This window comes from Acipenser ruthenus, chromosome 20 (assembly GCF_902713425.1).
Source record: "Acipenser ruthenus chromosome 20, fAciRut3.2 maternal haplotype, whole genome shotgun sequence".
Lineage (NCBI taxonomy): Eukaryota > Metazoa > Chordata > Actinopteri > Acipenseriformes > Acipenseridae > Acipenser > Acipenser ruthenus.
In genome coordinates, this window is record NC_081208.1 from 23,009,472 (window position 1) to 23,035,517 (window position 26,046).

The 26,046-nt window shown below is 37.1% G+C and overlaps 2 protein-coding genes and 1 long non-coding RNA gene across 3 annotated transcripts; 2 read left to right on the forward strand and 1 right to left on the reverse strand.

Annotated features, from left to right (window-relative positions):
- Positions 1 to 1,210: 1,210 nt before the first annotated feature.
- On the reverse strand, positions 1,211 to 5,676 carry LOC117425666 (cytochrome c oxidase subunit 4 isoform 1, mitochondrial-like). The gene is made up of 5 exons (XM_034042803.3): positions 5,592 to 5,676; positions 4,531 to 4,604; positions 3,456 to 3,620; positions 2,002 to 2,133; positions 1,211 to 1,514 (listed from the first exon to the last, which is right to left on the reverse strand). Exons 2-5 carry the CDS (start codon positions 4,601 to 4,603, stop codon positions 1,378 to 1,380), a joined length of 507 nt encoding a protein of 168 aa, XP_033898694.1. The 5' UTR covers position 4,604; positions 5,592 to 5,676; the 3' UTR covers positions 1,211 to 1,377.
- Positions 5,677 to 5,751: 75 nt separating this feature from the next.
- LOC117425667 (ER membrane protein complex subunit 8-like) lies at positions 5,752 to 13,093 on the forward strand. The gene is made up of 5 exons (XM_034042805.3): positions 5,752 to 6,712; positions 8,747 to 8,823; positions 8,933 to 9,002; positions 9,478 to 9,572; positions 10,599 to 13,093. Exons 1-5 carry the CDS (start codon positions 6,509 to 6,511, stop codon positions 10,756 to 10,758), a joined length of 606 nt encoding a protein of 201 aa, XP_033898696.1. The 5' UTR covers positions 5,752 to 6,508; the 3' UTR covers positions 10,759 to 13,093.
- A 5,654-nt stretch (positions 13,094 to 18,747) lies between these two features.
- Positions 18,748 to 23,231, forward strand: LOC117425147 (uncharacterized). Its single transcript, XR_004660782.2, has 4 exons — positions 18,748 to 19,361; positions 19,698 to 19,795; positions 22,528 to 22,698; positions 23,059 to 23,231. It is a non-coding gene; the product is annotated as an uncharacterized LOC117425147 (long non-coding RNA).
- Positions 23,232 to 26,046: the final 2,815 nt, after the last annotated feature.

Genomic DNA, 26,046 nt, shown 5'->3' on the forward strand with positions numbered 1-26,046 from the left:
GCTTCCAAATGTCCCTTTGTATTAAATATCCCTACACTGGGGGAAAAAAAGAGATTTAAATTGCAGTAACAAGGCAATAAACCCTGAGTTCTAGTTTTGTCGATTATACTTTAACTATACAGGGTACTATCTATTCAAGGTGCTTTACTGAATGACGAGAAGCATGTCATTAGGCTGGACAGATTTGTGCTAATACTATATACTGTACTGTAAAGAGTCACTTCTGCAGTGACGGCTACTTTCACAGCCTCGAATAGAACTCATCTTTGACTGTTATACACAAAAGCAACATTCGGTACTCCAAGATCAGTACTAATCTGTTTTTTCCAAAGCAGCCATAGGAACAATAAAATGAAGTTTGTAAAGCTGCAAAACAATAACCCTGCTCTTCACAGAACTGATATTGTGATGTCCTGTTATTACTGTATTATTGATTACCCCAATTACATGCTTATAGAAATATGGATTTCTGTTACATACACTAACAGAAAACAACAATTTGACATCAGAAATCAAGTCCAAACATTTGTGTATTATAGATATTTCTATTAATTTGGAATGAAAAGTGTGAAAAATTCCAATAGAGGCATTCTGTAAGTACACTTAAGCTGCGTTGAACCATTTACTTCCAAATAATAAACTCTGATATGTTTTGGGTGGACTGCAATTAACAGGAACAAAATGAACTGATGGGTTAATACCCACTGGCTGAAGGCAGAACCTTTTTTCCTGAATAACAAGCAAAGGAGAATGGATTTCAATATGTTCTGTCCTAAGACTACAAACCATATTCATTTTTTTTTTAAAATGAAAAAGTAATATTGCACGTTACAAACTGGTTCATAAACAATGTACAAGTGGATGTTTCAGAATACACTATGTATTTTTTCTTTATGCAACATGCAAAAAGCAGATCATGCATCGTTGTTTTTAGTAAATATAATAAATCTATTAAATGTATTGCAGCTAAATGGTGGTTGGGAAAGTTCAGAATGTGGACACTGAAGGCATTTCCCTAGAGAGCCATATCAGCATATCTTTGGGCCAAATGTTTGTTTCACACAGATGGGAAAATATTCACATATTCAACAGATTAAAATATATAACATAAAACCTCAAAAAGAAATAGATAAAACTCGGAATCCTATATATATATATATATATATATATATATAATATAAAAAATATAAAAAAATATATATCCACAATGTCAGAGTAAAACACAGGAGTTTTATTATATTTAACATTTAAAGAATAACCTTAAGAGGAAGTGTACTTCCAGAATGTATTTGCTGAGGTAACATTGCAACAAAAAGTTTTACGGAATTAAAATTCAAGCAAGTTGTGTGTATGTTGTTAAGTGGTCTGGAAGTTGGTTCATTTCTTCCACTCTTTATTTTCGTAGTCCCATTTGTTTGAAAAGCCTTCCACTGGGTTCATCCTCATGTCCAACATTCTCTGGGTCTGGGCAGCTATCCATTCTTCAGTAAATGTTGGTGGAACATCACCATACACTGCAGAATTGAAGTATAAATAGTAGAAAGGGGTTTTAACAGGGAGCAATTGTTTTATTACATAGCAGTAGTACAAATCCAAGCCATGAAAATGTCACTACATTATACAGTACTGCAAAGTGTGTAATTATAAGCAAAGTGCCATACCTGGCACTGCCTCTTATCCTCAGTAGGCTACTGTACCTGTGCTGGACCAGCTGCTGCTGCTAAGATCACAACATCCAAACCATACCGTTATAATGAACTGTAAACCAATATAAGAAGTGTTACAAAAATAAAATACCTGTTAACCTTGGGAATGATGACACTTGACAAGCCGTGTTTACTCATGCTGGCCGTGTGTAAATATTCCCTTGGTAACCAGGAGCTGCTACCTGATTTATTCCATATTTACTGATGTAGTCTTTGTTTATTGTGGACTGAAGATAGTTGGATAGCTCAACAAATGTTTACATTATATATAATTTTTCAATATTTTTTTACTCACCAAATTTTCTCTGCCACATGACAACAAAACCAGTTAACCCAATGAAGAAGAACACTCCAGCAACAACCGATTTCCATTCTTGTGTTCCTGTGTTCATTTCAGCAAAGCTTTTGTTGAAGCTGATGCGGTACACTATTGGAGAGAAAAGGCACAGGAAACAGGTATGTTGATTTAAGAATTACCTCAAATCAGGTCATTACGATCTGTTACATAAAACCCTTGAGGAAAAATATATGATCCTAATAGTGGCAGCAGACGCGTATTTAAATATTTAAATTAGGGTTAATGTGTTCTAAGGCCCTGTCCACACTACATAACCGATCAAGAGCAGTACTCAAAAACGTTTTAATTAATCCAGCTCAAAGCGTCCACACTAAAGTACCATTTCATGTTTAGTCGGGCTTAATGCGTACAAACACTACTAAAATAGTTTGGTTACAGTTCCTAGCGGCGCAATGGACTGTGGGGCATAATATGATAGTATCCCACCATGCACTGCCTGTTTACAACCTTGCAAATATGGAGCCCGTGCCCATGGAAGACATAGCACTTCTTACTGTAGCATAAACGTTATGGTTTTGTTTCTTAAAAAGCACAAGGTACATTTTATCATAATGTGTGCATTTCGTTTTGAACTCTGATATCTTGAGCGATTAAATCAGTCAAGAAGAACTTCAATGTGCCTTGAGTTCAGCATCTGATCACGTCGCTCCATGATTCACCATTTTACAACAAGCCTCAGCAATTGTATACAGTACAGCAGTATTGATAGTCATTCTCAACTCCTTCAGGTGCCTGTTCTGAGTGCTGTATGTGTAATGTCCATGCGCCAAAACAAATCGGAAAGCATTTTGGGATATTGGAGGATGCACAAAAAAATGTAGTTCGGTATTAGTGTCCAAATTTCTGACAAAACGCACTAGCTGATGCGATCTAATTTAGAACCGGACTCGAGACTACCCGAGGTGGTCAAGTCCGGTTCTCGAGTATGGTATTAAAACGCTGCGTAGTGTAGACGCTAACCATACTTAGCACTTTTAAGATGGTTTAAAGGCATAGTGTGGACAGGGCCTTAGTTAAGCTGTAGTGTCCTGCAACCATGTTAAATGTTACTTGGTGTCTGTTTACTATATTTTCCATAGAGCATTCTTCGGTACACTATCTTTTGAGAATCCAAACAGATCTGTGTTGTTTTTTTGTTTTTTTTTTAATATCCATCAAACACACCTTCAAATCTACTAGTTGCAGCAGAAGGATGATATAAATAATATCCTCATGTTCTTTTATAGCACAGAAAGCAAATTTAGATATTTTTAAAAAATGCTTTAATATTACAGAAACACCTGCAGAGCTGGTGCTCATCATCTTTTTAACTGTGGTAAAATGTCTACATAAATCAAGTTCCAGGCTAAGGTCTATTGCTCTACAGATTGATCCTTGCACTGTATACATACAAGCAAGTTTCTCCACGTCTGTCATCTGGGCCCATGATCCCTTCTCCTTTTCCTTCAGAGCCAACTGCTCAGAACTCAGGTGCTTCACAAAAGTTGTATCAGGCAGTGGAGACTCACGGCGATCAAAGTAAGCTGGAAGCGCATAGTCCTCCACCTTTGCAACCCCTGTTTATAGCAACAAACATAAATAAAAACAATCTATTGTTAGAGGGGCCTTTATTGAAATATGTTAGGTTGCCCTTCATTGCATAGTTTTAAAAAACATACTTAAGCAAAAGAAAACAAACCCTTGGGTTTCTCATGTTAACACAAAGGTCATTCCAAAGACTGTACAATCTGCAACCAACAGTAGTTAAAAGGATCAAATTTTTTTTTTTTTTTTAACCCAGGATAAATTGTCGTTGTCTGATAGATCTGGTGGGTGCAGTAATGGCACATTACATTCCTAGTTAGACAATTACCATTCAAGTTCATCCCATTTTCTCAGTGACTTATTTCAAATAATACAAAAATGTAGTGATAATGATTGACTGGACACATCCAATCAATTGTTAACAGTACAACTTACTTTCATAAGTGATTATCTGTGTATCATTACAACCTTCTACACAGTTAAAGGGTCACAACCATGATCTACAGTGCTGACATTTTTTACATAATATTGAGAACAGATTCATATCTGTCTAGAAAACGATGCTGTACTACTCTACTGTTGGTCCTGTATACATTCTGTACACATTTTGTACATTTCCTTTGTGTTTCCAGAAACAAATGCAATTCGATGCACCCTTGGGAATAATGGGTTCGCAGAAGTGTTTTAGAAGTTCAGTGAAACGTGCCTGTATCTTGGAGGTATGTAATGTTTAGCCCTTCATGTCAAGACTAACAGATTAGACAGCAAGGTCAAAAAAACATTAACACATACCAATACTGCAAACAAGTACTGTACATTCAGGATCTCTGTATGTTGCTTTTCTTGCTGTATAGTAATATAGTACAACATTCATGGCAGCTACCTTCTAGATATTCCATTAACAATACGTACAAAAGTGTGATATCATCAAAAGACACTTACCATGACCACGCAAGCAAACAGAGGTAGAAATGGCCCTCCTGCCCACCAGACTAAGTGCTCTAGATGCAATCATTCTGAAAAAGTTCAATTTCTCATTAGCGTTGCGAGTTAAATGATACAAAGGCATACAACTCAAGAAAAAAAAAAGTAAGAGCCACGGTAAGAGCCGCTACATCTGTGTATTAATTATCATCCTGCCAATAATTATTAATAATAATAATAATAATAATAATAATAATAATAATAATAATAATAATAATGCCATTTAAATTGGGTTTTGATACCACTTCGAAATATTAAATAAATGACCTATGTTTTTTTTTTTCCTATTCTGTGGAACAACTTATTTCACACGTCATTTACGATTATTATTATTATTTAATATTACTTACTTCTCAACAGGCGCCCTTATCCAGGGCGACTTGCAATTGTTACAAGATATCACATTATTTTTTACATACAATTACCCATTTATACAGTTGGGTTTCTACTGGAACAAACTAGGTAAAGTACCTTGCTCAAGGGTACAGCAGCAGTGTCCCTAAATGCCCCATTTACCTATCAGTACGAAATTTGATCGCGACTGATCAACGCCGAGCCGCTTGATTTTACTCATGCAATATCCTGTTATATTTCCGGTAAGAAGTCGTCAATTTCCCTCAATTCTTTCAAATGTAGCACAAGGTCAACATGACCGGAGTCATGTATCATGGTAATGTAAAATGTGAAAAGAGGGACGTCTTTTTGTTGGTACGTAACAATAAAGCCCCGTCTTACTTTCTATCAAATAAGACTTTTTTTTTTTTTTTTTTTATGAACACCACTTAAATTATCAGGCCTGCTTCCTAAAACGAGACTACCTTTCGCCTTCTCTGCCGTGACTCAATGTCAAACTGAAACGAGTCCATTGAAACCTATTAATCGGAAAACGTTGCCTAGGGAACCTTAAATTAAAAGACAAAAAGATGTCCTAACAAACGCAATTAACTTAAAATGTATATTGGCACAATTAACACGAGAAATCCATTGCTTTACTCCACCAACTTTCCCAACCCCGTTACCTGCCGCAGCAGCTCCAGATAGCGCAAAGATCTAGGAGGAGGAACCACTAAACGACAGCCACTGCGGAACTGTGGGTACGGAGAGTACCAAAAAAAAAAAAAAGACAAGGGGAAGAACTACATCTAAATGAAGATAACATATTTTTTATTTTCAATGATGATTTTAACAATCTTTTTAGTAAATGGCAGGTAATATATTACCTTTGTAAAAAAAAATAATAATAAGCTGTTTGTACTGTTTTTTAATGTTGGTTTTGCGACAGTTTTGCGCCGATATCGTAAAGATTTGTTTTAACTTCATCTTCGGGTTTGCCATGTTGGCTCTGTGTCCACTACAGTTGGTGGGACCAAAGTGATTCTGGTTTCATTACTGCCGCTAAATAATTGCTTTGTATTTTTAAGACCTGTCTGCTTTACGGTACCGGTGATAGCAGTCAACATGAACGCCGACAAAGGGTTGTAATATTTTACTTTACTATAGCTATTGTTTTATTAACGCATGTCTTCCGGATAAATGCACAAATACAGTTTCACTGATCAAGGGCAGAAGTAGTTTTATGTCAAAACGACTATATGTAAAGTACAGTCAGATGTAATTACTTATTCATGTCATAATATCTGGTTTTTACTCTCAGATCGACAGGGTTGTGTGTTGTTCGCCTCGTTTTATTAATGTTCAATTCAGATAACTGTACAAGTAGCTGAAAAGGTCAAACACGATAGTTGTGTAGGAAAGAAAGATATACTTTTTTGTACTCCATTTCTACAAAATGTTCTCGATTTAAATACAAATCTGTTCTTCTGTAAGTAGTACACGCGCATATTTGTAAGGCTGATGCCGTTGGCATTTTAAGCTATTTGTTTTCTAATTATTAATATTTTTATTTTCGCACGTCCCTTAACGAATAATACTGAAGATGACTGTAATTAAGTTAACCACTCAGGCATATTGTAAAATGTTATTGCACGCTGCTAAGTATCCCCACTGTGCTGTGAATGGTCTATTGGTGGCCGAAAATCAGAAGCGAAAAGACGGCCAGCCTGTTCTGTGTGTGGACTGTGTGCCTCTGTTCCATGGTACCCTCGCACTGGCACCAATGATGGAAATCGCTTTGACTCTGGTAAGGAAGTACACTAGGTTGTATTCAATGCAATTGTCTTCGTTCTGAATACACTATGTAACACAATTTTTGTTCCTGGGTAGTAAGTGTTATTTCCAGTATATCCTGGTGGAAGCGCTCGCCTTGCTCCTCCGAGTACGCTCCCATGTTCTCCTTGAATTTATCAAGATGAGCATCAAGGTTATGGACTTTGAGGGACATCCTACAGCCCATTGTGCCGTAGTTCTTCACCAGAGTCTCAACCAGCTCCACGTAGTTTTCGGCCTTGTGATTGCCCAGGAAGCCCCGAACCACTGCGACAAAGCTGTTCCAAGCCGCTTTCTCCTTACTAGTGAGCTTCTTGGGGAATTCATTGCACTCCAGGATCTTCTTTATCTGTGGTCCGACGAAGACACCGGCTTTGACCTTTGCCTCAGACAGCTTAGGGAAGAAGTCTTGAAGGTACTTGAAGGCTGCCGACTCCTTATCTAGAGCTCTGACAAATTGTTTCATAAGGCCCAATTTGATGTGCAGTGGTGGCATCAGCACCTTCCGGGGGTCCACCAGTGGCTCCCACTTGACGTTGTTCCTCCCCACAGAGAACTCGGTCCGCTGTGGCCAGTCCTGCCTGTGGTAGTGTGCCTTGGTGTCCCTGCTGTCCCAAAGGCAAAGATAGCAGGGAAACTTGGTAAAACCGCCTTGGAGACCCATCAGGAATGCCACCATTTTGAAGTCTCCTATGACCTTGATGCCATCTCAGAAAAATGCAGATATGTATCCACTTAGGCAGCTGGAACTAAACTGAACTGGTGGGCTTAAGGCCCCTGTATTTATACTACTATTTATATTACGGGAAAGTTCTAGAAAGTTCTAGAAGTTACTCCAAGTTTACTCAGCACTGAATCTATCTGGAATGTTCTGGAAAATAGGTAAATTTCAAATTATCACTGTCCTGGTCACAAAAGCAAAGTTTGTGGGGAATAATAGCCATTTTCTATACTTTTGAGGCATAAGCAATTAGGAAATAACACTTACTACCCAGGAACCAAAAAAAAAAAAAAAAAAAATTGTTACACGGTGAGAGAGAGAGAGAGAGATATCTTTACAATAATGTGTTTATGATTCACAAAGGAAAATGTACATTAAGTGAGATGTACAGGTATTATGTAACTATATACAGTAGAGTCAGTTATCCAAACTAATTGAGACCGATACGGTTGCATAATCGATTTGTCTAGATAATCGAACAGGTATTAATAACAATTACTGTACCTTTTAATAATGTATAGAATAAAGTTAACATACACAAGTACTTAGTACATAAGTACCTACTGATATAGAGCTAGTAACCTATGACATTAAGCATACACAGTTACAAAGCTTTACAAATCATTAAATTAATGTAATTCAGTAAAACTTTAACACCTACAGTTAAGGTAATGAAATACTGTAATTAAACGTACCATATACCAAACTTTGAAATTCATCAGAGAATACAATTCAGTACAGCTTTGATACATTACAGAACTTTAGGAATCATTAAACTTAAAAAAAATCAGTAAAATATTGCTATACTTTGATACCTGCTGTTGAGGCATTGTAATAACGTGCAATTGAAATGAATAAAATAAAAGTTCTTAGCTGCTCAATAATATAGACAGGATCTCCAGCCCATACTGATGAAATAGAAGAAAAATCAAGAACGAGGTGACTGTTTTAATTTCTTAACTGCAACAATGCTCCATGTAAGGATTTGGTGGTCTGAATAATTCTGTAACTTTCATTTGCAACAGTCTGCTGGTCCTTTTTTTTGGCAGCTAAATCTCGTAGCCTTTATAGCAGCAGAAGCTGTGTGTGTAATACATCACACGTAATTCATCACATGATCACAGGTGTGTTCGGTTGATTAGACAGTATGGTTAATCAAAGATCGGATAATTGACTCTACTGTACTTTAAAACATTAGGAACTGCTCCCAATGTATTTTAACCTACTGTATATTTTCTTGACCTCTTGTCTTGTTCATTGCAGTCATTGTAAATTTCAACTTTCCAGATTGACACCTGGTGTAAAGAAAATAAATATGTGATAGCCGGGTATTACCAGGCCAATGAACGAATCAAGGAAACCAGGTGCGCCTTTTCAAACTTGAATATATTGAAATGGTTCAGTTTCACACAGTTATTATGCTGTTGCACTTGCTAAACTGAGTATGTCTTGCTTTTTTATACCCTTTTCCAGACCCAATCAATTTGCAGAAAAAGTTGCAGCAAGGATTGCAGAAAACTTCAGTGATGCGGCACTGATTATGGTACATGGTGTTTTGGTGTATTTTTCATTTTAAAGAGGAATTAGCTTCAAATCTCATTTTAATTTCCTTTTCTACATGCTACACATCATTCCTAATTCCTGGACAATTTGTCCTTTCAATTCTGCTACTCTCTGTCAAAATAGAAATGTTAAGTAGGTGGGGCCTGCAGAGTTGAAAGGTCACATTGTAACATGATTTGAATAGAATGAGGCAGGCTGTTATTTTTTTTACAAAAATAAAACAAAATGCTTATTGGTTTAAAATGTTATACACAACTGCATTCAGTGAATCTTAGTCCAGTTATTTTGTAGATCAAAAAAAATCCATCAGACAAGCGGTTACCAAGATATAGCCTTAAAAAGATCAGTCAGTCTGCTGTCCGTTATTAAGAACAAATAAAATAATAAATAACAGATAACAAATAGTACAATCCTGTCCTGCCATTCTTGCGTACTAAAATATATTGTGTTTTCAGGTGGACAACAGTAACATTTCCATGGGTTGTTATAACCCTGCAATTTCTGTCTTTGAGCATCATGACAACAAATGGAAATGCAGAGACACTAACATGTAAGTCTTTACCTCCCTCTATGCTGTTGTATATGAACAAATTGGTGTGAAGCCTCTGTCGGTGAGCTTTGTTTCCCATGCTCCTCTTGGCTTGTCTGTGTTTATGGTCTGCATTTATGTGGATAAATGAACTTCATAAGTGGAATATGCTTGTTTTATATATAAATCAAAACCTGTGATGAAAACTCGATTAAACATTAAAACTTGAGTACTTGCAAGGAGTTGCAGTAACAGTAGGGTTAATGTTTATTAGAACATTTCTGAGTTCCAGAAACTCAAGGTAATAATGCAGTATGTGCAAAAAATGATATCCAGAGATAAAGTTGATGTTTTCATCCTCTCTTGCTACAAATGCATATTAATTAATTAATTAATATGTGGTTCTACATAACAACTGAAGTTGAATATAACATGAAATGATCTTCTGTTTTCAGATTTTGCTCCACCACCCTTTAAATCTGCGTGGATTTTGTCTAGAATGACAGGATCATATAGGGTTGTTTTTGTAATGCAAGCGATTTTTACTATGGTTTTTGGCAAATCTTGATTTTTTTTAAATGTGTTACTAGAAAAATCATAACAGATGAATTAGTAGCTTAATATAATATCACAAGCCTGAAATAAATATGTGGTGTTTTATATTCTATACAAATTACCAACCACTTCCTAAATCTCACAATGCACTCCAAAAAGACAAAATTTGGTTTATGATTTTTTTATATGTTTAAGTAAACTTATTCATTATAATATGAAAATAATTAGAATTAAATCAATTCTCTTTTCACCCATGTAACTTCACATTCTCATTACGGGTTTATGATTAATTAACAAGTTTGAGCTGTACTGTCTGTGGAAACAATTACTAAGCTCCGGAGCACCGTGCTCAGAAAGAACACGGGTGGAAATCTAGCTTTAGATTTCAGTTAGAGCGACAATATAGAAAGAGACACACCAACCACAGGTAAGTAACTACATTGTTTTCTGGTTGCCATCAAGTACATGTCATCCATTGTCGCCCCTGCCTAGTGACTGCTGTGAGGACTGGTCTGAAGCCCAGAAGATCATGTCTGCACTCCTGGAAGGCAGGTCTTACGACAGCCTGATCGACTTCGATAATCACCTGGACGACCTGCGGAACGACTGGACAAACCCTGAGATCAACAAATCCATTCTGCACTTGTGTTGAGCACTTTTTCAGTAGACTAGTTGTTGCGATTTCTGCCAAAATGGGACTTTTTTTTTTTTTTTTTCTATCCCCCATAAAAGAATATCGTATGAAGTTGAACACTGACAGAGATAATGTGAATTTACCAGGTAACTTTGCAAACCATGTAATGTGAGCGATTCTGCGTAAAGTTTCTATATTCCGTTAATTATGTATCTAAAAATTGCATTTTTAGAAATGCTTTCAGGCATTCAACATACTAATAGTAATGTCACTGATCTGTTGCTGGCCAGGGATTTGTGATAATGTACTTTAACTTTACTACATACATTAAACTATAAGCTAAGAATTTTATAACCATTTATGTACTTCTAAAGCAATCCTTGTTTAATCTATTATCTTTAAATCCAACGTACCCTTTTTGGGTGTAGAAGCAAATTAACATCAAAGAGGTGCTTTTTATGCCATGTATATTTTCAGAGTATTATTTCTTGCCTGTTTAATATGTCTTTATGTGTGTTACATATCATCATCTCTTGTATCTGCTTTCAACATTATTTACCATGCTTACTATGAATACGTAATAATCAGTACTAATTGCATGCAGCTGTAATTTCTTCCTTCTCTGGATCTGGGATTTTGTATAGAGATTTTCTATTTACTAATGAGGGGACAGACTTTACAGTCACAAACCTCAAATTGTTAATTCTCTTCAGATATTCAGCTTTCAGAAATAGTTGAAAGGGTTTTTTTTTTTTTTTTGCTGGAATAGTTAGTAAGCATGGAAAACTATGATCATAGATTATAATAGAGGTCGCATAAATCAAATATTCTGAACATGTAGATGGTATGAAAAATCCCTTTTAAGATAAAACTATAAGAAATACACTATGATTCCGTTAATTCATTCTCTGGTGAAGTTGTGGGTGTACAAGGGCAAAGTGCTTATTTTTTTGTCTTGCAGTTAATATGGAAATGTCATATTGGGTATAGTCACTTTAACTGGGAGAATGCCAGTGGAATTCTGGAGCACTACTTCATGAAAACTTTGATTGAAATTAGAAGTTAAATCATACAACATTTCACATCAGTCTGTATACACCTGACATGCATTCTAGTGAAGACTGTTAATGAATGAAAAGCTCAGGTTAGGAATAATTAAGTTTTCTGTCCCATGTTTAAGAAAATCCTTATTATTGCCTGGATCTTATCATTTGGTATTAGCATTTCAAGAAACATCTGTCCTTGCACTGCCATCTTTTTTTTCAGATTTCTTACTAAAATAATCCATCCATTTGAGTAATCAAGCTAATTCTAGATCTGCCATAAACTGGTTAAAGTAAAGTGTTTTGCCTCCATGGTAGCCTGTTCTTGTCCACTTACTTGAGGATCATTGGGGAATTCACAACACCTCTTACTCCCAAGTACCAATCATACTTTTCATTTTTTTTCAGTCATCGCATCCAGGTGTGTGTCATTGACTCCATTTACTTTCTTTTAGTATTTGGTACACCAGGATTCAGCCATCAAGATGTTAGTAATGACAGCATTAGCTTAAAATGTTCTAATATAATTACATTGTTGCTTGTAAACATACTGGTAAGAAGTGCTGTACTTAAACCAGCATTAGGAAAGTTGATGAGCATCACAAATATATATATATACTGTATGTATATGTATATATATATATATATATATAATATATATATATATAAATATTCTGGGTGAGTATTCTAGTCATCATTTTCTCTATAATCCAAGTATTGGATTGAATTAATTCAAACCCATGGCACATACCTTTTGAAACTTAAAAACTATTTAAAAATAATGTCTACCTTAGTGCTTATCTTAAATTGTGATTTCGGCTGAACAATTCATGTGTATTGTGCTGTGTGGGTAGTTCTAGAATAGCACGGTGCAATAGGAAAAAGCTGCCACAGATTAATTTTTAATGAACTGTTAGGGTTAGGTTGTGGAGTAGCTGGTTAGGGCTCTGGACTCTTGACCGGAGGGTTGTGGGTTCAATCCCCAGTGGGGACACTGCTGCTGTACCCTTGAGCAAGGTACTTTACCTAGATTGCTCCAGTAAAAACCCAACTGTAAAATGGGTAATTGTATGTAAAAATAATGTGATATCTTGTAACAATTGTAAGTCGCCCTGGATAAGGGCGTCTGCTAAGAAATAAATAATAATAAAATAATAATGAAGATGTTAGGCTGTGATATGATTATCATTGCGATGAGTGCATTTCAAAATGATTGTGTGTGATATGCTGCGTTTCCCTTTTATATATGAAATGAGGCTGATTTGACTAAACCTTAACCTTGTTATGCAATAAAGTTTATGGAGATTATACTGCTGCTGTCTGGAGTTTGAATCCTGTATGCTATGATATGTTACTGTAACCATGTTTTAAAAGTCATAATGAATGGAGCTCACATCTGATATGGCGTAAGTAAAAATAGTTTGTTAATCTCAACTCGGTACAATTCTTAATTCAGTACAATTAGCAGTGGTTAGTCAGGTAAGGTTTGAGGTGCACTCAGAAAGCAATGACAGGTCTTACTCTAACCTGTGCCTTATTCTTCAGGATCACAATTCAATTTACAGTACCAAAAAACACTTGTTCACAAAATATAGTTAGTATTACTCCCACAAAATAGTAATGAAATATATGTCTGTAATTTATACCTGGATGTACTAAATATAAGAACCTTTTGTTTGAAGCAGAGTGAGTGTTTAAACCTCCCATTTTACTGCAAGTTGTAGCAGGAGCATGCTTAATTGGATCACTGAGGCATACAATACTTAGTCAACTTATTTTTGAGGGGAGTGATAAATAAGGTCTTTTGGTATATTTTGAGTTATTTAGTGGTACACTGCAGCTTAAAATGAATGCTTTACAATTCAAAGATACAGACATAGCATGGCCAGATAGAGCAGTGCTTGCCAACCCTGGTCCTGGAGGACCACGTACCCTGCTGGTTTTTGTTCCAACAAGCTCTCAATTACTTAATTGAACCCTTAATTAATAATTTGTTTAAATTGGCCTTTTATATCATGTAACTTATAAAAAGTTGGAGAATTCAAGTTCCTTATACAATGATATGCTTAACTTGGAACCCCAACTGTTTAAAATAATTAAAAGGCTCTAAGGCAAATTATTAGTTCAATTAGTTCAAAGCTCGGTTGGAACAAAAACCAGTAGGGTAGGGGGTCCTCCAGGATCAGGGTTGGGAACCACTGAGATAGAGTATAAAAATGTAGTGTGGGGTGATTAGACTGTTTGGCTCAGGATCTTGCCTTCTGGTTCATCAGGAGCCGCTCTCAAAGGTGCGACCTCCAAAGTCAGACAGAGATCAACCAAGGCTAGGTGATGGAGGACCGCTGACCCCCTAGAAGAGAGATACAGTTGCACAGGAGGTGGGGGAGAAAGATTTAGTCTATATACTGTAGCACTGGATAGATAATAAGTTTAGCATAGCAGACTGAGCATCCAATTAAACTATGTCATGATTGGGAAAGAAGTGAAAATAGTGCCAAAGTTCAAATGTATTGTTTTTTGTTGGGATCTTTCTGGGAAAGATGAATCATATCCCTGTCTTTTTTTCCTAGATGTTAGTCATGAAGGCAGAGGGTGGGACCTTCACCAGCCCAAAATGTTTAAAGTCATATGGCTTCCTCTACCTCCAACTTAACAGGTAAGAGAAAAAATGAGACTTTCAGTTTAATGTTGAAAGCATGATATGTTTGGTTCTGTCGTCATGTACGTTTATTGAATAGAGGGATTTGCTGGTTGGTAAGAGTAGAAGATTGTGGATACAGACTGCATTTTCACACAGCATGTTTATCCATGACAATATAACTTTCATAATGTTGTATATGGTTTTAAAATATATACTACATATTGGGGAGGGGGGGAGGGGGAGGGGGAGGGGGGTTGTGTTTTAGCTTTTTTGAAATGTAAAGAAATTGTATTACCAAAAAAAAAAAAAAAAAAAAATTCTGATAAAGTAGAATGTGCAGAAGCTACTTTGGAAAATAGCTACAAAATAGTTATAGCAAACAAACACCAAAACGAAATGTCAGTTTCACAAATACAATTCAAAATAGGCGTCAGAAGAACCTCAGCCATTTTCAGAATGTTCTAAAAACAAAAGTAACAGCACTGTCATCCTGAAACAGCATATCTTACACCCACATATTAAAGCAAGTTTTCTAGCTAGTTGTGCTTGTATGCATGCTTACACTGCAACTGTCTGTGCTGTTTTTAAACTGTGGATAAACACAGACGGTGTAACTGTATATGTATCTCTTGAAAGGTGTTTCCTGCAAGCTAGTATTTCTTGTCTTAAAATAGTTGCTTAGCTAGATTTGAACTATCTTCTTTCTTTCAATAATTTTATAAGAATGACCTTTTTAAATGTCTTATTCTGCCAGAACCGAGAAGTTTCTGTATTTGGATATCAAGGAGTTTGAACAATGGGGCTGCAGCAGTCAGTTTGTAATGGTAAGATACTCTATAACACTCTTTATGCATAGTTACAATAATTACATGTTAAAAAGGAAAGACGTTTATTTTGTCTCCTTGCTGGCTTATGTTTAATAGATACAGTGGTTATATAGTTTCAATTTGTGTAAAAAAACAAAAAAACATCCCAATAGTTTAATTCCATAAAGAAAACAGATCTATCAAATAAATACTGTTATCCCACTACGAGAATCTAATTCTCAGTGTCGATGCTAAAGGACATTTTGTACTGATTGGTCAATTGAATAATTTGTGTAGCAGAGAGGTGCAGAGAACACATTACTTTTAGGCTGTTATTTTGAAGTACAGAAATGGGTAAAATATTAATATTAGTTAACATTATTATATGTCTTCAGAGAAGCTCCTATCTGTGCCACTCTCCTGTTTGCAATTCACAAAGAAGCGTGGTGTCATTGTAGTCTGCACAGTGACTTTTGCAAGACTAAATTCAAAGCAAATGGGGTCTAACCGCAAGAGTCTGATAACAATTGGTCTAGCTGTATACTTGAGCAGGAAGGCAAGCGGTTGTAGCATTTACTAATACAGAAGACAACATCCTGAGAGAGAACTTTACTGTATGTACTATAATATATAGAAAACAAAAATGAAACTTAGGGTTTTGCATGTACATGTTCCTTTATTATTCACACATTTTATCATGCATATTTTGGTTTATATGTATTATATCCTAGAAATTAATGATTTTGTGTAAACTAAACTAAACAAACCAAAGCATCTGCTGTGTCATTCAGCCATGCAGGTGCAAATGCTGTGCACTTAACATAGATTAGCTTTTAATACCTTCAATCATTTCTGGTAAATAATGTCCATATAAAGTTTTGACATTTGGATGTTACCAAGGTACAGGTAAAAATGTAAGTGGGACATATAGATAAACAGACAGGCATCTTCAGTTTATCTCTAACAGAAAGAATACATCTTTCCTTTGTCTAATTATTTATTACAATTTGAAGAAACTTTATTCACCCTATTTATAGAATTTGAATTTACTTTCCTTAGCTGATGTCAGAGGGGGTAATGTTATACCGGCAATATTTAAAGTTTGTGAAACATTCGAGTCATTTTGTGAGCAGCTCTGGCCATGGAAACAGGAGAAGGTTTTGGTTCCAGAGTATCATTTGTATGATTTTCTACCATTACCTGGCTTTGAGCTTGCCTGAAGAACCCTAAATGCTGGGACTGAACAGACTTCCTCAGTCCCTTCAAATCATGTCACAATATGACCTCTGAACACAGCTAGCTCCATTTACTCCACTTGACATTTATTTGGACAGTGGGGCTGGCAGAGTGGAAAGGTCACACTGTCACGTGATTTAAATGGAATGTAAAAGTGTGTTCAGAGCTGGCACTTACGATTCTACAGTCTTCCTGGTACTCAAGTCCGCAAAGCAAATTAAAGAATAATTTTAATCTTACCTAAGAGCGTTGGAAGCATCAGTACATGCTAGAAAGGCACCATATCAAAATAAATACATGTCTTTATTTTGCCAGTGTTCCGATTCTGCAGATGGACAGAAGACTCAACACTGCAGCAGAGCGCCCTGTCTGTGCCTGATATTGTAGTAACACCACCCACCCCAACAGCCAGCACTCTCAGACAGCATACAGATGGACTGCCATGTCAAACCCGCCAAACAGAGATTGTGTGTAAATACAGCAGGATAGGGCAAAATACCCATTGCTAATCAATAGCAACAGTAAATCAGCAGCAGAGAGGTGCATGAGCACCGTGTCGCTGTATAGGTGTATGATTGCCTTCATTCAGCATCTGTCCATGGACACAGTTATGATGCCATGGAGATTGCTTCTCGGGGTACAAGAGTACTGAAATGCTATTCAGCTCTGGTGTTGATCTTTGCTGTAAATTCCAGCAGACCTCTGATATACTGGAGTATATCACCACCTGTATTACTGTAATCCCAATAAAGTATTGGATATTATTTTGGCTATTGGATTTTAGTAGAATAAGAATCCACAGCATTTCAATTTACACATTTCTGTACAATTTGCATTTCTTATTACTTTCCATTTGTAAAAGCACTTTGACCTCCCAGCAACCCATTTTTTTTTTTTTTTTTTTTTCTAAATTTAGTCGTTGCCAATTATTTTTATTATTTTCTCCCAATTTGGAATGGCCAGTTATCATTTGAAGCTCAGCTCACCGCTACCACCCCTGCGCTGACTCGGGAGGGCGAAGACGAACACACACTGTCCTCCGAAGCGTGTGCCGTCAGCCGACCGTTTTTTTTCACACTGCGGACTCACCGTGCAGCCACCCAAGAGCTACAGCGTCGGAGGACAACGCAGCTCTCGGGGAGCTTACAGGCAAGCCTGCAGGCGCCCGGCCAGACTACAGGGGTCACTGGTGCGCGGTGAGCCGAGAACACCCTGGCCTCCCTTCCCCCGGGCGACACTCGGCCAATTGTACGCCACCCCCTAGGACCTCCCGTCCACGGTTGGCTGTGGAGTAGCCTGGACTCGAACTCGCGACGTCCAGACTATAGCGCGCATCTTGTACCTTTACTGGATGCACCACTCGGGAATCAACAGTGATAGATAAAGGTAATTACTACAATGCCAGCTTCATACAGTCCATTCCTTATGCCAAACCCTGACAACAGAAAGGAATATTCTCGCTATTGTCATTGTTTGGGCGCCTTGTATTTTGACTCCTTTTCCTGCTTCCATTCATGATATTATTTTCTATTGACCAGCCATTATGAGGTTTGAGGTTCAGCCACCAGTATTAGTGTGAACTGCTGTATTAGGTTACCACAGTATTTCTTTGGTTGACAGAGAATGACTATTTCTAGGTAAAATTCTATTTATTTTTCTGAAATTGTGGGACAGGTAAATATTTTGTATTCTGAAAGGATAGCTGCAGAACATGGAAGTACACTTTGCACCTTAGGTCACAACACTTTATTATCAGTGGTGCAAATCCTTTTGAAATTTGGTGCTAAACTGTTTTGAAGGTTTAACACCAGAGAGCCTACTGATGCTAAATTATCAAAACCTGCCCTAATCAATCCCCCCTCACAACTTCCCACACGACACAAACCTTCTCTCCTGTGTATGTGGATGAGTAGTGTGGGTATGTCTTGTGAGTAGTCCAGACCCATTGAGAAACTATCATAATATATGGTTGATAAGGAATAAAACTTTTTTTTTTTCTAAAACTAAACATGTCTACTGGTGCCAGAATTGTTGCTGGTGCTATATGAGTTACCCTGGCACTAAACTCTACGCCCCCCCCCCCCCCCCACCACCACCACCACCACCACCACATGGTTATGTCAATGCTAGTCCCTGACAAGAGTAATGCACTCTTTTTCGTCTCATATTGAATAATAAGAATCTATTGCAATACCTAATTTGGATAGATGATGTGATACCAGTAGTTGCACTTATAATATATATTGCAGTAAAACTGCAATATTGGTGTATAATAGAGTATGTTGGTCACTTGTAATACAGTAACAGTGTAATGCATCACTGCGGTATATCATTATAATGGTATTTTATAGCACTATTGCAAAAATAATTGCCCATATTTTCATTCAATCCTATCTCAGCTGCAGTTCAGGTTTCTGCCACAAGGAGGTGCAGTCTACAGATACAGTACTGTATACCCTGTTCCTAAAAACAGAACCCCCAGCTTCGCACAAATATTTACTGCACCATGTATAACTGATCAACTTCACGTATGCACGCATCTAGCAGTTTACTGTATATTAATGATTTGCTTGCATGCACATATTTTGTTGACTTTTGCTGATTTTCATTTGGACAGAGTAGTGTGCAGCAGACAATAAATACTGGTTCAAGAGGAAAGTACCTATTGTAAAATGATGTAATTGCTTTTTTAGCAGGTGCTGGGGGACTGTCTGTAGCAAAAAGTAAGAAACCAGTAAATGTTCAAGTTGCTAGTTTTTTCAGTCTAAAGAAGTCATTCAGTTATCATGCCACCTATTCTGTGTGTTATTACTTGACAGGGAGACCTTGGCCTCTTCAACCCAGGGCTGCCTGTGGCTGGCTGGCGATCAGTCTGAAGCAGATGGGTGGATGTTGGTAAGAACAGACCTCCGTTGCCCACTGTCATTTCAGATGATCTCAAAGTGAAAATATGTTAAAAAAATTGAGAACCCCAGTTATGCAGATAGATGGGGATGTTTTTACATATATAACAAGTTACAGATGTTATCAGAATTGGGAATATGTGGAGGTGTATGTGACTTGTATTTCTGGATTTACAGCCAACATTTCTGCCACATTTTCACAGCATGTCAAAGACGATCATCTTTTTTAAAATTCTGCCAATGTATTTAAATCGCTTAAAGAGCAGCGACTATCAAATACAGCATTTTCACCAGGACTTGTCTTCATGTTTACTGTAATGATCTCTAGAAAAACTGGAAGAGATCAGACAGCAGGAGGAAGGAATAAACGTTTACTCCGATCCCCAATCTGTAATACATGGAGCTGACCAAGTTATTGCTAAACCAGTAAGTTGTATGACTGGGAGAACTTAATTTCTTTTGCCATTGCAATTGGGATTTGACAAGATTGCAGGGTTTTAAGTAGTGCACAGGAAAAACATTGCTTATATATTTTTTGAGAAACAGATGTATATTCTATCATATAATATGTATATAATTGTGCAACCTATTGCAGTGGCTGTGGTATAACTTTTGAATGTTATGCTGTTCTGATCAGCTTAGATATGTTTTTCATCCATCCCATATGTTTTTTCTTGAATGCCCACCACACTCAATCACTCAGTTGGTCAGAAGCAAATGCAGTAATAAACTGAAAATGGCTAAACCATCATGTCTCAATAAAATACGTTAACTTACCAAGTGTAAGACCTCATCTGACAATTACTACTGCTCTTATTTTAGAAATGGACTCAAAGAAACTGGCATTATGGTATTTATACCTGTCTCAAATTATAACAATAGATAAAACATATACGTTATCCTTTTCCAAACCACTCCGACATCATCCAAGTAAGAAAATATATTTTAAGCTACAGTACTTCCTCTTTAAGCTTGATACGTGATCCTATGCTCACGAGATGTACGTTTTCTTATGGGTTATTATTACACATTTAAATAATGTATTTATTATTATTATTATTATTTATTTCTTAGCAGACGCCCTTATCCAGGGCGACTTACAATCGTAAGCAAATACATTTCAAGTGTTACAATACAAGTAATACAATAACTTTTGTTCGAGCAAAGTACAAGTGTGACAAACCACAATTCAATAATACAGCAGATAATAGTGATAGTTACATCAGGATATGATTAAATAGTGATAGTTACATCAGGATATGATTAAATACAAAATACTACAGGTTAAACACTTGGCAGATTACAGTATTCTGAAGTACAGGATTAAATGCAGTAAAATAGGGGGCAGATAAGAGCAAAATAAAGCTCATTTAAATGAAGGGTGGTAGTGTCCCAGGATACAAACAGAGGAGTTCTACAGGTGCTGTTTGAAGAGGTGAGTCTTAAGGAGGCGCCGGAATGTGGTCAGGGACTGGGCAGTCCTGACATCTGTAGGAAGGTCATTCCACCACTGCGGAGCAAGGGTGGAGAAGGAACGGGCTCTGGAGGCAGGGGAGCGTAGCGGAGGTAGAGCTAGTCTTCTAGTGCAGGCGGAGCGGAGAGGTCGAGTGGGAGTGTAGGGAGAGATGAGGGTCTGGAGGTAGCTGGGTGCAGTCTGGTCAAGGCATCTGTAGGCTAGTACAAGAGTCTTGAACTGGATGCGAGCGGTGATCGGGAGCCAGTGGAGTGAGCGGAGTAGTGGAGTAGCATGGGCGAAGCGAGGCAGAGAGAACACCAGGCGGGCAGCAGAGTTCTGGATGAGCTGGAGTGGATGGGTGGCGGACGCAGGGAGGCCAGCCAGGAGGGAGTTGCAGTAGTCTAGGCGGGAGAGTACCAGGGCCTGGACCAGGAGGTGGGTAGCGTAGTTGGTGAGGAAGGGTTTATTTCGAGCGGGACCTTTCTCACAGACTCATTGAGCCACATGTACAAACTGCGCACCAACCTGCAGTCTGGCAAGGAGACCAGCAAGTCCCCGGACTTCTAGAACACTGCCCCCTATTGGTGAATAGAGGAATGGGATCATAAAGACTTTACACACCCGCAATGGACTTAAACAACATAGCGACCCCAAGGACATTTCAAAAGGCAAATATTGATTCTGTTTTGGCAGTGATGGACCTTAAGCAGGCACAGGAATTTATTAAAGCAATGAAGTCTGCTATGATAACAGCAATTTTATGTATGAGGCTTTCAATGTGGAGTTTCATCATAAACTATATAAAAAAATTTAAAAAATCATTGGACTTTGTTTTTGACTGATGGTTAGCTTGATAATTTCCTCAATAAGGTTAGTAGGTAAAGATCATTTAAACACAAATAACATACCCTTATTACTGTCAGTGCCTTTGTGTCCACTTCTACATTAAACTATTAATAAAAAGCAACAGAACTACCGGATATTAATTGATTAAACTGAAGTAAATGAAATAATACCAGAAGTTGGCATTGGTTTGACTTCAAAGTATTCGGTTTCACATTTCGCCAGCAGAGGGAGCTCAGATACTGTCATATAACAGTCAGCACTCACATCAACCCTATAAAATGTTGATTTAAGTGACGGTTAAATGCCCGTTCCAACCCTTTTCTGTTTTTCAGGGAACACAAAAAAGATGCAATATAAAAAATACATAGCTGAAAGGACTGTTTTAAAATAAGTAGGCTTCCATTTAGATGTACTGTATTGGTTTTGTTGGTACAGTACTGTTTTTAACAGAAGTATTTTAATTCAGTACGATATGATTCTGAAAATATCACTTGCCAAAAGAGACGACACGTGGACTGTAATACATACTTTTAAATCCGGTACGTATTGAAGCAGTATGTCAAATTCCCCGTTAACGACCCAACAGCAAAATTAAATCAAAATGTTACCCATGCACAGTATTCAGTCAGTATTCAAAATTACAGAATATAGTGCTCGGTAAGGCCCTAATGTCACAGTTCAAATGAAAATGCACAAAAACAACTAAAGATCACAGATTTAATAATAATAATAATAATAATAATAATAATAATAATAATAATAATAATAATAATACATCACAATATCTATTTAATGATTAACTGTTATATTACTGTAGCTTGTCTCATTCGCTTTGTTTTGGCTGCATTTTCGTCAGGTGAAACTGGAGGAAGCAGGGTGTAACTTGCACAATAAAAACAGACTGATTTGGCAAGCGAGAGAATAAAAAAACCACATGCTGTCATGGATATTCAAACAAATTGTAACATTGAAGAGATGGGCTTTGTATCACTAAACTGGTGACGGAGTCGGAAATCGCGTGTGACGGGTAAGTGTATTATTTTCTTACATAATGGGGATTGATTTTATTCTTAATACAAGGGTGGTAAAACACGACTGACGTGTATCTGGGTACCAGATATCTAAGTGCTCACTAATAATTTATTATTTATTTCTTAGCAGACGCATCATTACAATAAAATCAGTAGAAGCCCAGAACTATAAATCCTTCCAGGTGTGTGTCACATGAAAGTGAGGAGTGGCAAAATAGTTTTTTTAAAAAAAAATCATGTTAACTTTTAGACTAAAAAGAGCCATACTGGTGATAACCAGGGAGTTAGAGACATAAAATAAGACAATATTACATTAAGATTTCTGTGCTCATACAACATTTTGCATGTTTTTTCAGAACTTGAGTGACATTTTGGCTGTTCCTGCTGCTACCAAAGACTACCAGTTGTCCTTGCAGTGTTTTCAAACCACTAACCCTCTACAATAGGACACATCACATCCCTAACTGCAAGAGCTGTATTGAGGAGTTCATTTAGTCACATGTGCAGCAAGAGCCACGAGGCGCACAGCCCTGCTTGTGAGTATTAGCAAACTTTTCTTAGTCAATTTTAACATTATGGGAATAGTTTCTATTTTATTTGTATTTATTTTTATTACGCACTTCACTCGGTGGATGGGAAAGAATATGTTCCTATTGAGAAAATAATCATCCACAAGCTGGTTCATCCCGGTCTCAGTGTGGAAAAGACATCAAGGGTCAAAATCATAAACTCCTTTTGAAAAACTAAGATTTAACTTGGAGAAATTATTGAAACCAATGTTAAGTTACCTATAGAGAACCTTAATTATGTATTTTTTTTAATCATTATATTAATAATAAAAAATGGTGTGTATTGATTCCTTATATTCCTTAAATGCAAGTTCAAGTGTAAGATACATACCAGCACTGCAGTTCAAGGATATACTGTAGTAATTCAATGCGAGACGTGCAATGAAAACACGGTCCTGGGAAATGAGGGTTTATTCTTTCACAGGAAGGTTTAAGCATTTATATTTGCTTGGTAGTAATTGGGGTAAATTGAAGGGCAGCAGTCATAAAGTTCATGCCCTAGCTATCTCTCCGAGATCAGCTACAATTGAAACACATTAGAAGCCAAACTGTGTCCTGTAGCTTAAAGAACAGTCCTCCTTCAGGACTTGTGGAGTTTACAGTTCACAGTTGAAACATGCCTGTGTTAGAACTGTCACTCTGAGAAATGACTGGTGATAAAAAAAAAAAATGGGTAATGGTTCACGGCTTAAAGGGATGTCTTGTCTTGGGGGTGCCCGTAGCTGTGGTGGATTTGTTCTGTCGTGGAGGCCCTGCTTTCCATCCCTCTCAAACAAATGGGTTAGAGGAGGGTTTATCTGGCAGCTTGTAACCTGAAGCAGGGCTCTCATACACTCTGATAATGCTGGCTAGCTACCTAGGGGCATAAAAGGTGCCAGGGATTTACTTTCTTACCACTCTTCTCAAGTAAACCAGTACCATTTATACTAAGGGTAAGACTTTTTCCTGTCTGTTCACTTCCTGTCTAGCACAGACCCAACACTCACAGGAGTGTGTAGAGGTCAGTTGAGGTCTAACAGCTTACCTGCTCACTGCTCTAAAGACCTAGTGCCACAGGGAGTTTTCTGCACTTCTAGTGTTTTGGCTCTTTGAAAGGCCTGTTACCACTGACTGATCTGACAAGTTTATGTGAACTGGCTTAAGGCCCAACCTGACCCTGCGTAATTCTGATTAGTGGGTAAAGCAATGTAACAAATGACACGTACTGCAAGTGAAATAACCATACAGCAGTAATACAAGTACCGGTATATATAGTACTGCATATAGCAGCAAGCCTACTGTATGTAGAAAAATCTTTATTAAATCTGCATAAAAAACGCAGTTGTGTAACAGTGTACTTGATTCTTTTTACAGTTAAATATATTTGTTTGCATTTATACGTACATGTATGTTTAATATTACATTTTTATTTCACATGAATGATTTAGTAAGTCCATTAAGGAATCTTGTAAACTCAGGGTTGATAGTTCAGTCTGGCTGGGCAGTACTGAGATTAAATTCGGTCTAGAAATGAAAGCTGTTGCTGTGCATTTTGGTTCTGTATTATTTACTTTTCATCCGTATATACAGCAGGGACTTGCAAGACACTTGAAGGGTTTTTGTTTTTATCCTCAGTTTAAGCAATTGGCATTTTCACATCTTCATCAGAGTCTTTTAAAGATGCCGAGGCTCCCTTCAGTGGCGAATCAATGGATTTCAAACATCCAGAACCTATCCTGTGTTATCTGCACTAATATCATTGCATTGCAATATTAATAGAACTAAAGAAACTTAATCCTGTAGACACAAAATTCTACACTGATGAAGACCTTCAGGTTCAATTATATAAAACTTAAGTTCCCAGTAAAGCAAAGTATAACTTGACTGACCAATACTGAAGAAAAATAAACTAAAGAAAAAAATAGCGTGACAAGAGGCGGCAATAGGTTGGAACACTCAAGGAAACTTTTTATTTTTATTTTTAATTTTTTTACATAATTTAAATGAAATACAATATAGAAACTATGGATATTGAAACTTAAGGTAACTGATGCAATCATTTTGGTGCCACTAGTAGTTCTATTTAAATAAATACATTCTGTCTAGCATATCTAATATAGCCGAAGTGTCCTGCAATCAGTCAGTTCTACACTCAAATATAATTCCTTCGTAAAGTAGATTATAAAATACAAAATGCATATCTAGACCCCTGAGGTGAGTTCAATAGCAGAGCGCTCTCTCATGGCACCTCCTAACATGTTAGCAGTTATTGAACGGTGTGTTAGGAGCGAGCAGCTTCACAACAGCAGGCAATACATCACTGTGTATTAAAACAGTTGCTTTAAGCGAGTTTTGCAAAAAAAATTATAATTTTTTAAAAATGTAATTACTACTACTACTGTATTTTTCTAGTAAAGTTACTGACACTTGTTTTGATTTAACATCTTGATGCGCCAGTCTCACAATCTGCACTGAATGCAGGTTGGCTATTTTGAACCTCCAGCGAGGCAGCTTTGAGCCTGACTCGCTACTGTTACGAAGCGCTCTCAGCGTGCAGGTTGTTCAATAGAATGCGCTCTGCCTATTGAACACACCCCTGGAATATCAATCATGTTATCTGTTCACAAACTATTTGCATTAATGTGTCCAGCACTTTATGTTGCATTGGTGGAAGATACACACCTCAGACGTCTTTAAAATCAAACACACAGTCAGACTTTCCATTTTGACATTTTGCAAGATTTTTATTGTTGTATTTTTTTGTCTGAAATTACAGCAATATATTCATAAATACCT

What these genes read in the sequence shown, in the direction of transcription:
- LOC117425666 (XM_034042803.3), bottom strand. Translation starts at nt 4,603, where the DNA reads ATGATTGCATCTAGAGCACTTAGTCTGGTGGGCAGGAGGGCCATTTCT. An exon ending in TGTTTGCTTGCGTGGTCATG is followed by an intron (nt 3,621 to 4,530) that starts GTAAGTGTCTTT and finishes TGCTATAAACAG; the next exon opens with GGGTTGCAAAGGTGGAGGAC. An exon ending in AGACGTGGAGAAACTTGCTT is followed by an intron (nt 2,134 to 3,455) that starts GTATGTATACAG and finishes TCTCTCCAATAG; the next exon opens with TGTACCGCATCAGCTTCAAC.
- LOC117425667 (XM_034042805.3), top strand. Translation starts at nt 6,509, where the DNA reads ATGACTGTAATTAAGTTAACCACTCAGGCATATTGTAAAATGTTATTG. An exon ending in TGGAAATCGCTTTGACTCTG is followed by an intron (nt 6,713 to 8,746) that starts GTAAGGAAGTAC and finishes TCAACTTTCCAG; the next exon opens with ATTGACACCTGGTGTAAAGA. An exon ending in GTGATGCGGCACTGATTATG is followed by an intron (nt 9,003 to 9,477) that starts GTACATGGTGTT and finishes TTGTGTTTTCAG; the next exon opens with GTGGACAACAGTAACATTTC.